The sequence below is a fragment of the Rhizophagus irregularis genome, chromosome 18, assembly GCF_026210795.1.
Source record: "Rhizophagus irregularis chromosome 18, complete sequence".
Taxonomy (NCBI): Eukaryota; Fungi; Glomeromycota; class Glomeromycetes; order Glomerales; family Glomeraceae; genus Rhizophagus; species Rhizophagus irregularis.
In genome coordinates, this window is record NC_089446.1 from 2,412,313 (window position 1) to 2,428,189 (window position 15,877).

General features: G+C 24.5%; 5 protein-coding genes across 5 annotated transcripts; all 5 read left to right on the forward strand.

Annotated features, from left to right (window-relative positions):
• Nucleotides 1–250: 250 nt before the first annotated feature.
• OCT59_010176 (uncharacterized protein) lies at nucleotides 251–1,758 on the forward strand (the record flags this gene model as incomplete). Its single annotated transcript, XM_066132858.1, has 2 exons — nucleotides 251–504; nucleotides 591–1,758. The coding sequence occupies 2 exons, from the start codon at nucleotides 251–253 to the stop codon at nucleotides 1,756–1,758; spliced, it is 1,422 nt and encodes a 473-aa protein (XP_066000464.1).
• Nucleotides 1,759–2,494: 736 nt separating this feature from the next.
• On the forward strand, nucleotides 2,495–2,725 carry OCT59_010177 (uncharacterized protein; the record flags this gene model as incomplete). The annotated part of the gene is made up of 1 exon (XM_066132859.1): nucleotides 2,495–2,725. The coding sequence occupies one exon, from the start codon at nucleotides 2,495–2,497 to the stop codon at nucleotides 2,723–2,725; it is 231 nt and encodes a 76-aa protein (XP_066000465.1).
• A 2,871-nt stretch (nucleotides 2,726–5,596) lies between these two features.
• Nucleotides 5,597–7,400, forward strand: OCT59_010178 (uncharacterized protein; the record flags this gene model as incomplete). The annotated part of the gene is made up of 1 exon (XM_025314733.2): nucleotides 5,597–7,400. One exon carries the CDS (start codon nucleotides 5,597–5,599, stop codon nucleotides 7,283–7,285), a length of 1,689 nt encoding a protein of 562 aa, XP_025184407.1. The 3' UTR covers nucleotides 7,286–7,400.
• A 683-nt stretch (nucleotides 7,401–8,083) lies between these two features.
• Nucleotides 8,084–9,511, forward strand: OCT59_010179 (uncharacterized protein; the record flags this gene model as incomplete). Its single annotated transcript, XM_025314732.2, has 1 exon — nucleotides 8,084–9,511. The coding sequence occupies one exon, from the start codon at nucleotides 8,084–8,086 to the stop codon at nucleotides 9,509–9,511; it is 1,428 nt and encodes a 475-aa protein (XP_025184406.1).
• A 244-nt stretch (nucleotides 9,512–9,755) lies between these two features.
• OCT59_010180 (uncharacterized protein) lies at nucleotides 9,756–11,606 on the forward strand. Its single transcript, XM_025314731.2, has one exon. It carries the CDS (start codon nucleotides 9,812–9,814, stop codon nucleotides 11,504–11,506), a length of 1,695 nt encoding a protein of 564 aa, XP_025184405.1. The 5' UTR covers nucleotides 9,756–9,811; the 3' UTR covers nucleotides 11,507–11,606.
• Nucleotides 11,607–15,877: the final 4,271 nt, after the last annotated feature.

Here is a 15,877-nt window from a genome sequence, read left to right on the forward strand (position 1 = left end):
GTCTAATTAATATATTCGTACCATACTAGTTCCATTACATTTTTTTTTACGTTAATAGATGGTGATCAAACGTGACAGTGATACAAACTTTCGTATGTAAGATTGTTTAACGAAATTTACACGTGCCACAATAATCGCATAGCTTATATTGGATATCATCACATGGTCATCAATTTAACATTATTGTTTATTTACGGTACGTACAGTAATTCTCTTCTCCGAAATTTTGGTTTTCAACCGACATACCATAATGACAACCCAATTTTTTTCTCAATTATCACAAAATTTTATAAATATTTTAGATGATGATGAATATTATGATATTACTATTGAAGTTGGAAGGGACCCTGTAGTGAAAGTATTTCGAGCACATATGATTATTTTAAATTATCGTTCAGCTTATTTTCGAAGAAATTTATCTACAAATAGAAACAATTTCAATGGTAATTTGGCTCATATTAAATTATCAGATATCTCACCTAATACATTTCAAATTATTTTAAAGTAAGTTCTTTAACGAGTTGATTTTGTTTTAGCTTATATAACTAATCAATTTAATATATTTAATATAATTGAATTTTTTTAAAAAGGTATATTTATGGAGGAATTCTTACCTTGGATAATATTAATACCTTGGAGATAATTGATGTTTTAATTGCTTCCGAGATTCTTAAATTACAAGAAATAGTCAATTATCTACAATCATATTTGATTAAAACCAAATCTAATTGGATGCAAGAAAATTTTACTCTTATTCATAACTCAATTTTTCAACATGCTTCTTTCGTTGAACTTCAAAATTTTTTCACAGATTTTATGTCAAATTATCCCGAGAAAATATTTAATTCATTCAATTTTACTTCTATTCAAGAAAAAACTTTAATCACTTTAATTAAACGCGATGATTTAAAGATGGAAGAAATTGATATTTTGGATCACGTATTAAAATGGGGACTTGCACAAAATCCTACATTACTTCCAGAACCTGAAACTTGGTCGGATAATGATTTTAAATCAATGGGAATTACTTTACAAAAATGTTTGCCATTTGTTAGATTTTTTCAATTATCATCAAAAGAATTTTTGAAAAAAGTGGTACCTTATCAAAAACTTTTAAAACCTCAACTTTATAATGATTTAATGAGTTATTATTTGGATGGTGATAGTCAGATAATTTCAACAATATTACCAGCAAGAGTTTTAAAGGATTCAAGATTAATTACAAATAAAATTGTATCATATATTGCAAGTTGGATAGATAAAAAAGAGAACGATCATCCTACTCATGGTTTTACGCCTTATGATTTTTCTAATAATCCATACGAATTTAAATTATTATTACGTGGAAGTCGTGATGGATTCTATACTAAAAACTTTCTTGAACATTGTGGTAATAAATTAAATACTGTGATTATAACTAAAGTGAAAGGAACAAACGAAATTCTTGGAGGATATAATCCTAAAACATGGGAACCTGGTTTTTCTCATAATACAAGGAATAGTTTTATATTTTTTATCCCGTTAAACAATCTCAAAAGCGTTATTTTAAGTAGAATAGTAAATTCCGAATGTGCAATTTCATTCTCTGACGAATATGGTCCACGTTTTGGTAATGATCTATTATTTTATCTCAAAGAAATTATGGGGAGTATTTCCGGTTATTGTCAAAATATTAATTACGAGAAAATTATAAGATCCGAGAAAGGTTATTTTGAAATAGAAGAATATGAAGTATTTCAAATTATTAAAAAAGGTTAAATTAATTAATTGTTATGTGTGTGTGTAATATGAGTGTTTAATGTCTTAATTGGGAATTATAATCGATTGGAAATTTGGAACGTATTTTTGGATAGTGTGCTGTTTTAATTGTTATTATTATATGTTTATGTACTTTGAATTTAGTATTTAATACAAATTTAAAATTTTTGACTTCACATTCGAGAAAATTAATTATTTTATTTATTGTTAGATATTATGAAAGATTGTTGTCAACACTTGATCAAATAAATTTATATGTTATAAGAAATGGGATGGAAATTCGTAATTAATAAATTAAATTCATTTCGAAATTTTACGTACGGTGGTCGGAATTGCAAATGATTAGAATTAGGGTTATTATTTTTATTTAATAAAACGTTTAAATTTATTTGAGTTTGAATATAAATATAGTGTACAATTCGTTGATAATGTAATATCATAAAAGAGTTTTGTTATTTAAAATGATCTGACGGCTGATATTATATATGGAAAATAGCTAATAGGCTCACCTCTACTAATTACTAAATTTTAAAATGTATTTAATTATGTATGCAATAAATAATTTTAAAAGAAATTTCGATGTTTACTTGCCATTTTGTTATCGAACGATCCAATGATCTTAGTTATTTTTGCTATATTCTTCGTTAACGTTAAGTGAGTCGCTCAGCAGTTCGCTCACACCCTGAACCGAACCAGATGAACCGTAGTTCAGATCAACCAAACAGTAAAGCGATCCATGATTAGGGATGAGAAAAGGTTCGCAGTTGAGCGGCTCGTTACAAATGGCTCATCTACTCCACCTATTCCTGCTGCTTCAAGTGAGTCTTCTCCTACTGGTGGAACTTCTCCTTTACCCTTTACGGCAACTTCATCTAAGGCTTCTCTTGAAGAACTAATAAATAAGGGACAAATAGTCCTAGACACTTATGACGCTTCTAATTTAATTCAAGGACTACTACTTATTTAGAAGAAGCCATACTGTTCGGTTCGGTACTTTCGGTTCCGACCGAACTGACCAAAACCATTATATAATCCATTATGGAACCGGAACCGGCTCATCCAATTCGAACTGGCTCAAGTCGGGCATCGGTTCAGTATCGGAGCGGACTGTAGCGAGCCGGTTCCCATCCTTATCTATGATCGAATGAATCACGTGATATATTTTATTCGTTCAATTTTGAGGGAATTATAAATATAACATTTATGATAGGAGAGGAAGATGTAAAGAAATAGCAAAGCATTAGACTCAACATCACTATTTATATTTAAAGAGGAGATTATCAAACTTCACAATTCAATATTTGATATTTAGAATTTATAACGTACAATATAAGGAGATGAATGGTTGTATTTTCACCAAAGGAACTACAATAACAGATTACAAATTACAATGTAACGAAAAAAAAAAATTACAAACTTTTAACTGCGAAAAAGTTACATCCTTTAATTATAATAAAAAAATTCGAAAGTTTTTACACACTGTAAAGTACGAATTTTATTTTGAAATTTTTTCGTTGATCGTGATATTGTATTAGCAAAAAGATTATAATAATAAAATTTATAAGTTCAAAAGCACTTTAACGTTTTAATTATAAATTTAAAAACAAATTGTTTTTGAAACAAATTTTCTATAAATATAAGTTCAATCTAAATGAAGAAACAGTTCCAATAGATTTTATAGATTTTGAAGTTAGTTTTAGTTAAAGCAAAGAGGATCTCGCGATAAAAAAGTCAAGTTTTGAGTAAGAAATCTTGTTTCTCTTCTAAAAAAATTTACGCTCTTCATATTAAATCTTTCCAGAAAAAAAATTTAATGTAGACTTTCTTAATTTTATTTCCAATGAATTACAAGCAGACATACAATGAAGAATTGGTTGTTATTCGATAGATTTATTATATTAATTTCAAAATTCAAAAGCAAATAGAAATTGTCTATATATTAATAGTTCTGATATTGCAGATGACGGTATTCGACCTTCAGATCTAAATCCAGATTTTCCCCGATTCGAATTAAAATTCGAATAAAACGAAGGAACTGGATATAATAAATCCGTCTATAACGAAGGTTCGTTTCACGAATAATCCGAATGAAACGGATATATAATAAATCCGGTTCAAATTCTATTAACTGGTAAGCTTCGTAACCTTTATCATTATTTTTAGGAACATTGACGTGTTGTCTAAGCATCAATATTTAAGTAATTACTGTGTCAGCAATCGCTTTAATTATTTGTTTATAATATGCTTCTTTACTAAAAGTTAATCTTTTAAAATATTAATATTTCAAAAATTGCAAGATATTATTGAAATTTGTTCTCTCCATATCCTTAATTCAAATTAATGGGTAGCTTAATGGGTCGGTGTTAAGAAATGAAAATGGGATAGCCTAAATCGAGGTATATAAGTATTCAATTGATACTTTTTGAAAATTAAGAAAAAAGAATTTTATCTATCTTATTTTGAATATCGGACATTTATATTACAGATAGTATACGTGTCTTTCACTCATGATATTTGTTACGTATATTAAACTTCGTTTATAGAATTTACAGACAAATAATACATGACCACATGCTTAAAGAAATAAAACATCGTCTTATAAAAGAGATAATCGATACAATAGTTTTTAGCAAAAATTCACCATTAGTTCAACAGGTAGAACTGGACGATTAAATAATAGAGTAGAAATTCATGAGAAAAATAATATTACTTTTGGAAGTATAACACATAACCCATCATATGGGTATCGGGACATTTCGCCGAAAGCCATTTCGCCGAAAAATAATCTCTGGCATAATGTTGGCCCTATTTTTCGGCGAAACGTCCTTTCGGCGAAATGGCTTTAGGCGAAATGTACCGTAACCATATGATCTATACATTCCATGGATTCTTTGATTATACCTTATTTATCTGCAGTTCGATAATATTTACCCAATTACTATTATTTATTATGCCGATCTTGGCAGACCGTTATTTTTGCCAGTAAAAAGGGAGAGATTAAAATATTTATAATACGTTAATTAAAAAAATTACTTTTTATATTAAAAACTGTTAAAATTAGGCATGATCTTGGAGTGGCATGCATAATAAATTAATAATACAGTACAGTTATTGGATGGGAGAGTAAAAAATATCGGTTACCCGTAGGGGTGAATATTTTACCCTCCCAATTCAAGAACTATAATTTATCTCAAGGAAATGAATTAGCTGGTTATGAAACCTGTCAAATAAATCTGTTCACCTGTCTATAAATCATTTTAAGAAATTATAGTGTTAATAATGAAGTGGAATAATTAAAATACAAAAAGCGTTGCACAAAATTAGTTTCTATCTGCTGACTCATATATTAAAAAACGATCATTTCCGTTTTTTATTATGAATTACTGAATCATTTTCTTTATTAATACAAAAATGTATTCAATATGATATATATTTGCAGTATGATTATGCATAATTCTAGTCGAGTCTTTAATTTCAGTTAGAATTATTATGATTTTTTTTTTTGTAAAATTTTCAATTGTTGTAGATCACTAGTTAATTATCTCCTTAGGTAACTTAGGTAAAACTTAGGTAACCATTTCTTTACATGAACTCGGCCAACCATAGCGATACACTTTTTCGAAACACAGACTATGATTCATGCGCGTATGCCCAATCGGAGAAGGAAACGCATTATTTTAGTTAGCTGAAAAAAAGAATAAATAATGACGTAATTAAATCGAATATATCCGTGTAACATTGGGCTTTTTACACAAATTTTTTTTAAATGTTTTCCCGATCATTTCAATTTTTTTTTTTTTTTTTTTCGTCTTCACACAGCCCTTTTGATCGTATTAAAATGGTTTCGAACTTACCGAACGAAAGTTTACAACATATATTTAGTTATATAAAAGATACTAACACTTTATATTCAATCATACAAGTAAATCATACTTGGTGTGAAAATGGAATTAAATTTTTATGGAAGAACCCTTTTAAGAACTCTTATGAAAATCCTCATAGAAATAATTTACACTTAATAAATCGTACAAAAATCTTACCTATTTTAATACCTAACTTGAAGAGAGATAATATTATAACTTCTGACACTTTATTTTATTATCATTGTTTTATTACACATTTAGATTTTGATAATTTGTTTAGAATTGTCTTAACATTTTTTGAAAGAAACAAACAAGATATAAAATGCGCAACAGAATTTATGGAACAATTCCGTCCTGGAGCCTCGTCTCTATTCGTGTGTTCTCAGAATGAAAATTCGAAATTAAAACAAATTCTAACAGTAATTTCAATAATTTTAACAATTTTAGCAAATGGAAGTGCTAACATTAAATGGCTTAAAATAGATTTAAAAAATGATGATATTAAAAAATTATTACATAACAGAGAAAATAATGAGGATGATCCTGATGGGATATCATTAAGTTCCGACATTATTAGGGATACTGTTACCAAAATTGAAGAATATCTTATCGCTAATCTAAAATTGGACAAGACAAAAATTTTATTCATGAATTTAGAATATTTAGAATGCGGTCAATTATCTTTCAAGCTTCCTACCTTGGAAATTTTATCAAATGTTTGCAAAAACTTGAAAGTTATTAAAATTGATGAACGTTACTTTCAAATAATTCAAAGACCGTTGATATCTTTAATAAAAAATCAGTATAATCTTGAAGAAATACGAATTGCTGGAATATTCAATAATCCATTGAATCCAAATTATGAGGAAATTATGTATGGGATAATCTCATCTTTGAAATCAGTTTCTCATTCCATTAAAAAAATTGAAATATGTGGTTTAATTATAATTAATGATGAAACATTTTCGTTTTTATGTAAATGTAAAAATCTAGAAATTTTAAAATTAGAAGATTCTTATATTTCATCTAAAAATTTTGAATGGATTGCTTTAGCAGAATTACCGAAATTATGTTCTTTGGAGATTGTTAATGTAAGCAGTAATGAAGAAATTGTTAAGATAACAAATCCTATTCGAGTAATTTCTCAAAATAAAATAATTTTAAAAAATTTAGTAGAACTTGTCATAGAAAACATTTTTATAGAAAATCATAATCTATTAGAAGTAATTGGTGAAAATTGCAGAAACTTGGTGAACTTTTTTACAATAATCACTGCGGATAATGATATATCATCCTTATTCACTATCCTTAAAAATAATTTAAAGCTTAAAGATCTTCGCTTAACACTTCCGACGTTATATTTTTCTAATGTTAATACTGGATTTATCATAGAATTGGCAAAGTCTTTACCTAGAACGGTTAATTCTATATATCTTTCAAACCTAATAAATAGTGTCAATGAATATAAGGAATTTTTAGAGAATTGTAAAGTAGATGAATTGATATATTTTATGATCAATTTCTCACCAATTAATGATATTAGTAATATTGATGAGTGTGAGGAGTTCGTTAAAAGATGGACGGAAGAGAAAAGAAAGATGATGTTGGATTTTTATAAACAGGAAGATGATTGTTGTAAGGTTTATGTCTTGTGGGGTTATTAAACTTAAACTATGTTTATGGAGGGATCTGATAGTATTGGTTTTAATTAATTAAGGGATTAAAGAATTTTATTTGTTCCTAATATAATAGGATTTTAATAATAAATAAATAGATTTTAAATAATAAATAAGTAGACTGTAAATACGCTTGTCTCATTAGCTAATATAACGCAGTTTTTTCTAGAAAAAAATAAAATAAAATATTTTTTCGTCCACGTATATTTTGAATTAAAAAATAATTTTTATGACATATGACCATTTATATTATCGTTAGTCCAATCCTTATTTACAAAAAGTTCTTCGTGTGAACGTATTCTCTTGAGATTCTTCTCTTGACTTCTTAAGGAATGGTTTTCTCACAAGAATTTTGTTTTTTCTTTCTCCTCCCTTCGCGATCGATGAATATCCTGGAGATTTAATGAATAAAGAATACGTTGTTTGTAATTTACAGTATATTTAGTATATTTGCAGTATATCCTTTCTCTCTCTCAGTAAGTTTAAATGCAAATTTGTATTGATTAGAGTCTAGAATTTTCTTTAAAATAGTAGAAAAACTAATTTTTCGTACGAAATAATTTTAACGTTAATAATAAAAAATGATCTTCAATTTCTTGAAAAATACAAGTTTACGTGAGAATGGACCAATAAAAAAAAATGAAATAATTGTATCGTAATTAGTTATATTTAAAAATCATAACTAAGTCATCAATGAGATAACTAATTCATAATTCCCTTATTTTTTTCAACCTTCTTTTCTCTCTCTCTTTCTCTCTCATAATTCGATAATAATAAAAAAAAAGGATGTCGAGACTCAACCCGGATATTCTTATACTTATTTTCGATAAATTACAGTATGATAAAAAATCTTTATATTCTTGTATTCTGGTTAATAGAGAATGGTGTCGTATAGTAGTACCAATCCTATGGAAAGTTACATGGTATAATGATGAAAAATCTGAAAGAAAACTTTTCAACACAATACTTTTTTGTTTGCCAATATCTTCAAAACAACTTTTAATTGATAATGGTGTGAAATTACAATTATCTTTAATGACAGGTCAACCTTTGTTTAAATATATTAGTTTTTGTACATTTCCAAATAATAGTATTGTATATAAAATGATTGAAATGGTTCTTGTAGATGATTACTCCTCATTAAAACAAATGAAGAGAGATCTATTGAAACAAGAAATCTTTAAATTATTTGTTAGTCAATGTAAAAATATTAAAAAATTAGATTGGGATAACACACAACCTTTGTCTTTATTTTCCGGTGCATCAACGTGCTTCTCTTCACTCCGTGATTTATATGTTGACGTTGATTTCGTAAAATCTGATGCCTTATATGGGATGGCACAAATTTGTAAAGGTATAGAGAAATTAACTCTTCATAATTGTATTCAAGATGTTCCCGGATTGGTAATTTTAATTGATGTTCAAAGGAATCTAAAAAGTTTATCGATTCATTATGAAGAATTTAAAGGGATTGACAAAGAGCTAAGTAAAGCAATGAGAAAAAAAGCAAAAACAATAACTGAACTTTATTTAAGTCCAGTTAATTGTGTTTCGCCTTTAATCTTAACATCATTTATTAAATTAGAGAAGGGATTATTTTATAATTATTCGAATAATGAATATGATAAAGAAATCGAAGAATTTCAACGGTATTTGAAAATTTTGGAATTTCCTGATCTTCAATATCTTGAGATCGAACATTTATCATGTTTCAAAGAATTATCATTATTAATTGAAAAAAGTAAAGGAAACATATTAGAAATTAATATTTATACAAAAAATGAAAATGCTGAGAACGCAGGGTTACTTATTAAAACAATTTCTAGAAAATGTCCAAAGATTGAAAAGTTAACAACACATCTTGATCTTGTAGGTTTAAAATATTTAAAAGAATTATTAATTAATTGTAATTATTTAGAATATTTAAGATTAGATTGTTTACATCCAAAGGCTGAAAAGATGGGGGATGAGATATTAGATATTATAATCAAATATTCTCCATTTACGTTAAAGGAAATTCATCTTAGCGAAACTTGGATGTTTTCGGTTGGTGGGTTTGAAAGATTTTTTGATAGTTGGAAAGGGAGAGATCCGGTTGATTTTGAAATAATTTATAATGATTATAATAATTATAGTTATATTACAGCAAATCACAAAAATATTATTAGAAAATATGTTAATGAAAAAGTGATAAATTTTTCCAATTGTTTTTAATTTAATTAATTTAATTTTATTTTTGCTATAATAAACACTATCAATTGTCGTGTTTAAGTATATGTCGTACATAAATTTCTGACGCATGTGAAAAATTAGGCATTAGAAATTAAAATTGGATCAGTAATTAGTAAGATATTTAAATTAAATTTAAAGCGCGTTATTATTGTTGTTGATATTGTTAAATTTTCACATGATTTCATAATTTTATAAAATGGAGATTGATCTTCAAATTCATCTCCTTACTCTCTCCTTACTTTTCTCCATCAAACTATTACTTATAATATCAAAATTATCAAAATGGTTTCCAAGCTAGCGAACGAAACTTTACAACATATCTTTAGTTATATTGAAGATGCTAGCGTATTATATTCAATAATCCAAGTAAACCATAATTGGTGTGAGAATGGTATTAAATTTTTATGGAGTAATCCCTTCAGAGACGATATTGATATAATAAATCATACAAAAATCTTACCTGTTTTAATACCTTTCCTAAAAAAAGACAAGTTATTAGAAATTAAAAATGGAAATAATACGATGATATATGATATTGGCTTGTTCGATTATCCTCGTTTTATTACTCACTTAGACTATAGTAGCTGTTTTAGAATTGTCTTAAAGTATTTTGAAAATAACAAAGAAGATTTTGAATATTTTATAGATTTTCTTGAAAAAAGATATTTTGAAAGATCTGAATCAACTTTATTTCAGACTATGTCTGATGATTCAGAACTAAGTAAAATCTTAGTTATAACTTTAATTATTTTAACTGTTATATCACATGGAACACCAAAGATCTTGTGGCTTAAAATAGACATCAAGTACAATGATATTAAAAGATTTCTAAATGTTACTGATTATGACAGTGATGAGGAAGATGATACTGATGATGATGAGCGTATAGAAGTTTCAGAGATCAAAAGTCGCTATAGAATAATTATTAATATTGAAAGTTCTTTTTCTTGTTTCTTAAATGCGGATGATATCAAGGCATTATTTGCAAATTTAAAATATTTAGAACTTGGAAAATTAACTATTAAACTTTCTATTTTAGAAGTTTTAGCCAACATTTGCAAACAACTAAAAACTATAAAAATAGAAGAACGTTATTTTCAATTGATTAGAGAACCTCTTGTAGCATTAATAAAAAATCAGAATAATCTAGAAAATTTACGAATTTCGGGAATTGCTAACTCATTAAAATTAGAATATGAGGCAACAATATTTGAAATATTCTCATCTTTGGAATTAGTTGCTCGTTCTCTTAAAAAAATCAAAATACGTGGAATACTTGTTACAAACGATGAAACATTTAAATTCTTTGATAAATGTAGAAATTTGGAAATTTTATCTTTGGATACTACATATGTTACCTCCAAGAATTTTGAAAAGATTTCTTTAGCAGAATTACCAAAGTTATGTACTTTGAAATTATTTGATGTTTGTAGCAATGAAGAATATGACAGAATAACAAATCCAATTCAAGCGATTTTTCAAAATAAAAAGATATCGCTAGATTTGCGTGAACTCAGTCTATTAAATGAATCTATAGAAAATCATCATCTTTTAGGATCAATTGGTGAAAATTTTAGAAATCTTAGTTTTTTTTCTACGCAAATCACTGCAGATAGTGATATTCCATACATATTCACTATCCTTAATAATTCTCCAAAGCTTGAAGAACTTCGATTGGTAATTCCATTGCCATATACTTCTATTGTTAATACTGGATTTATCACTGATTTGGTAAAGGTTTTACCAGATCGAATAAATGCGATTAATTTTTTTAATTTGATTTGTTGCATAGACAAATATAGATACTTTTTAGAGAATTGTACAGTAAATCTAAAATATTTTCATGTTGATTTTTCGGTTGATATTAATAATTATAAAGAATTTGTAGAGTTTGCTAAAATATGGTCAAAGGAAAAAGGAAAAGAGATTAAGAATTGTCGGGAAAGTAGAAGAAAACTTTATATCGCGTGGAAATGAATTATCAGCTGTGATAAAGGACCGATATCACAGATGCTATATAGCTGTTGCTGTATTAGCAAATTTCGATACGAAATAAAAAAATTTTTTTGTATAAATTTATTCAAGAATTGTATTTAATGATATAAATAGAAATCATTGTCTATAAAATGATCGCGACGCCTGGGAGTCCAAATTATACTTCAATTACCATCGACTACTGTTGCGTACCTTAGTGCGTTCCCACTTAAAATTAAATATTTTTACCTAATACGACGAAATGCGGTAAAATAATAGATCAATTTCGAATTAGTGATGAGTGAAAGACATGGCAATGATAAGAAAATGAATGATTAAAAGCAAATTTCTAATGTACTGTATATAATAAAAAACGAGATTGTGATAAAACCTTTTCGTGTGATCATACACTGTATATTTGTCACCGTGTTACAGTGTTACAACCCCTCCTTTTTTTATTTCATTAGGCAAAATCCTATTTTGTCACATACATAATATGATCACAAAAGTGAAAATTTGTATGTAATATATTTGATAAGTATTTAAATCTTAAATCTGTTAAAGCAGAGCAATCTGAAATACATCTAATAAATCAAATATATTTATTATTAGTATTATTTTCAACTAGTTGAATTCTATTCTATTAATATTATACTTACAGGTTTTAGGAATTTGTAATTTTAAAAATATAGTTGATTTTAAAATTCTCTTTTATTTAATTTATAAATAATACAATAATACTTTCATAAGTGCACTGTTTGTAGGTGCTTACCTCTCTATATGCATTCTATAATTTAGTTTTAAGCTTGGAACTTAGAGTAAAGTGCATTCACTTTATATTTTACATATACAAACGATTCTGAATCTTGTATATATTGGAATATCCTCTATAAATGCATTTATATGAATATTAGCCAATCAATAATAGCTGTTTAAGGTAAACATAGTATAGCAACTTTATATTTATAAAAAATAAACTAAAAATAAGCTACAGTATATAATCTTCTAAAAAGATATTAAAGAAATATAAAATAAACTCTAAATTATAAATTATAAATTCTTCTATAATATATTCCAATTATAGAGGATATTTAAAGTAAAGTTAAATCATGTAATTTTGAACAAAATTGTTTTTTTGAAAAAATTTTCCTATATATATATATAACCTATTCAAAATATATATTATAGAGTATAAAATAAGTTTATAAATGCCATTTTTGACTTATTTGACTTTTCATTTTTATTAAAAATTTATTTATCCATTTTACCAAAATCTATTTGCTTATATGTAAAATCAAAAACAGTATTTAAAATCTACTTTTTTTTTAAGTAAACTTGTAAAACAAGCTAAAAATATACTTATTTTATAATTTTTAAATTTATATTAATCTTAATTTATAAAAAAAATAATCAAAGTATTAAACTAGTAGTATATTATGTCAAATCATATAATTTAACTTCACTTTAGATATCCTTCAATTATAATAAATATAACTATACTTATTAATTAACAAATAAGTCTCTACTGTTAAGATTAAAGAGATATTAATAGCTGTTTAGTTATTATTAATTTTTTTAAAAATAAATAAATTAAATAAATTTATATTAGATATTAATAAATAATTTATAAAATATTATTTTCTATTGATTTAAAATGTATTAAAAATACCATATATTATAGATTACAGAATCTCAGATAACTTGCAAATTTTGGAAGTTTAGCTCTACCTATACTTTTCCTATTATATAAATTTTTATTATTAAATAGTAAAATCAATGAAGAATGTAACTTCTTTTTTAAAGAATACTATAGAATTTCATTTATTACTAAAATAAGTCACTAATAAGTAGGAATGAAAATAATTTGTTCAGTTTCATTTCAGTTAACCATCAGTTTTGCTTTAATTTTTATTAAGAAAAATATGATGTATCAAATTAAAGATATAAGTAAAACATATGTTAATGATAAATTAAAAAAAATTTTAATCAGTTAACAATCAATAATTAGTTTATAATCATTATAATTTTGATATTAATTATATTTTAAACTGATTTTTTGGAACTGATTTAAAACTAATTCAGTTTAATTTTTAAAGTTATTAAAATAGTTTTTGACTTATAAATTTTTTCTTTTTAATTAATTAAAACTATGTTAGCAACATTAATTATTTTACTATAAATAGATTTTATATTATATAAAACTATAAAATTTATTAATAAATAAATTTTTTTATAATAATTTATTATAAAATAAAACTTAAAACTTTAAAAGTTTTTTTGCAAATATTGTGTATATTTTTTAATTTACTTTTAGTTGAAAACTATTTTTAAGAATCATCTTATAATAATTATATTTTTTTTATAAAAATTTTAAAAATGATTTGATATATTTGCTTAAAAGATAATTTGAACTAATAAAGCACCAAATTTCTAAAGTTGATAAATAAAGAAAAATATTTGAATGTAACTTTATTTTTAAACCATCTATAAACTTGTTATAAAAATTTGAAGGTAAATTCATATTTTTATTATGTGGTAAAGTATTTTAAAATGTGTTAATTGTAATATAATGCTATTTAGAAAAATCTTAAAGATAATAATCATGAAAAGAAAGCAAATATATTATTTGATAATTTATTTGATCAAAAAAATAATTTAATTCTTAAAAAAATATAATAGACAAATTTAAAAATTTTAAAAAAAATTTGATTATTTATATAACATGAAAAATCTGATTATAATAAAATAATCAATATTACTAACATATATAATTTTGATTAATTAATTAGATTACGTTTTACCCTAATAGTATATAATAAAGATTTTGCTTATTACTAAGATATGTCACTAGTAGAAATTTCACTTTTACTTTAGGATTTACTTAAATTTTATTGGTTAATTAACTAAAAAGGAAAAAAATTATAATAAATTAATAATGTAACACAAAATTTTTTTTATAGTAGAATTTTCAAAGAATTTATATATAAACTATATATGCCACCCAAATTATTTTGGGCTGCCATAATTATAAGTAAAATCCCAAATTCAATTATGACATCCCAAATTATTTTAGCACTTTACATAGTAAATTATATAAACTGAATGAATTACAACATCCCAAATTATAATTATGGCATCCCAAAATAATTTGGGCAGTATGTATAATATAAACCTTACTTTAGACTACAGGGTGACCTATTTTAATAGTAAGTAGAATCCTATATAGTATTTTAAATTTAAATAAATAAAAGAAACTTTAAATTAAAAGTTCTGTAAAATTTTTAATTATTTATCTTTTTATTAGTTATTTTTTAAATTCTAAATATATTGTATATGAGAATCCTAATTTCCAAATAATACTAATATAACTTACAAATAAACTTTAAATACTGAAGTAAAATACATTTTATAATATAATTCAATATTGAAGTTAAAAATGTGATTTTACTATTATTAAAATTCTCTTATTAAGACAAATCCAATGATATAAATTTTATTAAAATCAAATTACTGATTATATTAAAAACATAGATATATAGAATAATGAAATTTTAAAAATACCTTTATAATATATAACTTTTGAAAAATTTTAATATAAATTTTAAGTAAACTCAAATGTAAATTATATCAGTATTATTTAGGATTCTTGCAGAACTTCATCCACTACTAAGATATGTTATTAATAGAAATTTCACTTTTATATAAATACTTTAGAATTTTCTTAAATTTGATTGATTAATTAACTAAAAAAGAAAAAATCATAATAATATAATATAAAATTTCCTTTTATATTAAGATTTTTAAAGAGTTTTATATGTAAACCTTACTTTAGGCCATAGGGTAATCTATTTTAATAGTAAATGAAATCCTATTCTTACTAATTATAAGATATATATTGTATATTTATGAAAATATTACTATATAATATTAATATTAAAAATATGGCAATTTCTATTTGTACACGGGGTGTTTAAACACGGGTCATATTAGTATATTAAAAACGGCATTCAAAACCTTCTTTAATGCCTTAAGTAAACTTGCAGAGCAGGTGAAAATACATATATTTATCTGTAATATAATAAGAATAAAAAGTAAAAGAGTATAATGTCAGTAGCATTCAATTTCAAATTAAAAAACAAAAAATTAGTTTATTAAAAATTATATTTATATGACCCGTGTACAAACACCCCATATAAACTTTGAAATTTTCTAAAAATATAATGCAATTTTATTATTAATTAAATTCCTTTTATTAAAATAAATCTAAGTTTAAATTTATTAAAATTTAATTACTAATTATTAAAATAATTACAATATATAATATAAAAATTTTAGTAATATATTATAATTATTTTTTTTTTTTAATTTTATTTT

Coding starts and splice junctions, on each gene's coding strand:
- OCT59_010180 (XM_025314731.2), top strand. CDS start 9,812: ATGGTTTCCAAGCTAGCGAACGAAACTTTACAACATATCTTTAGTTAT.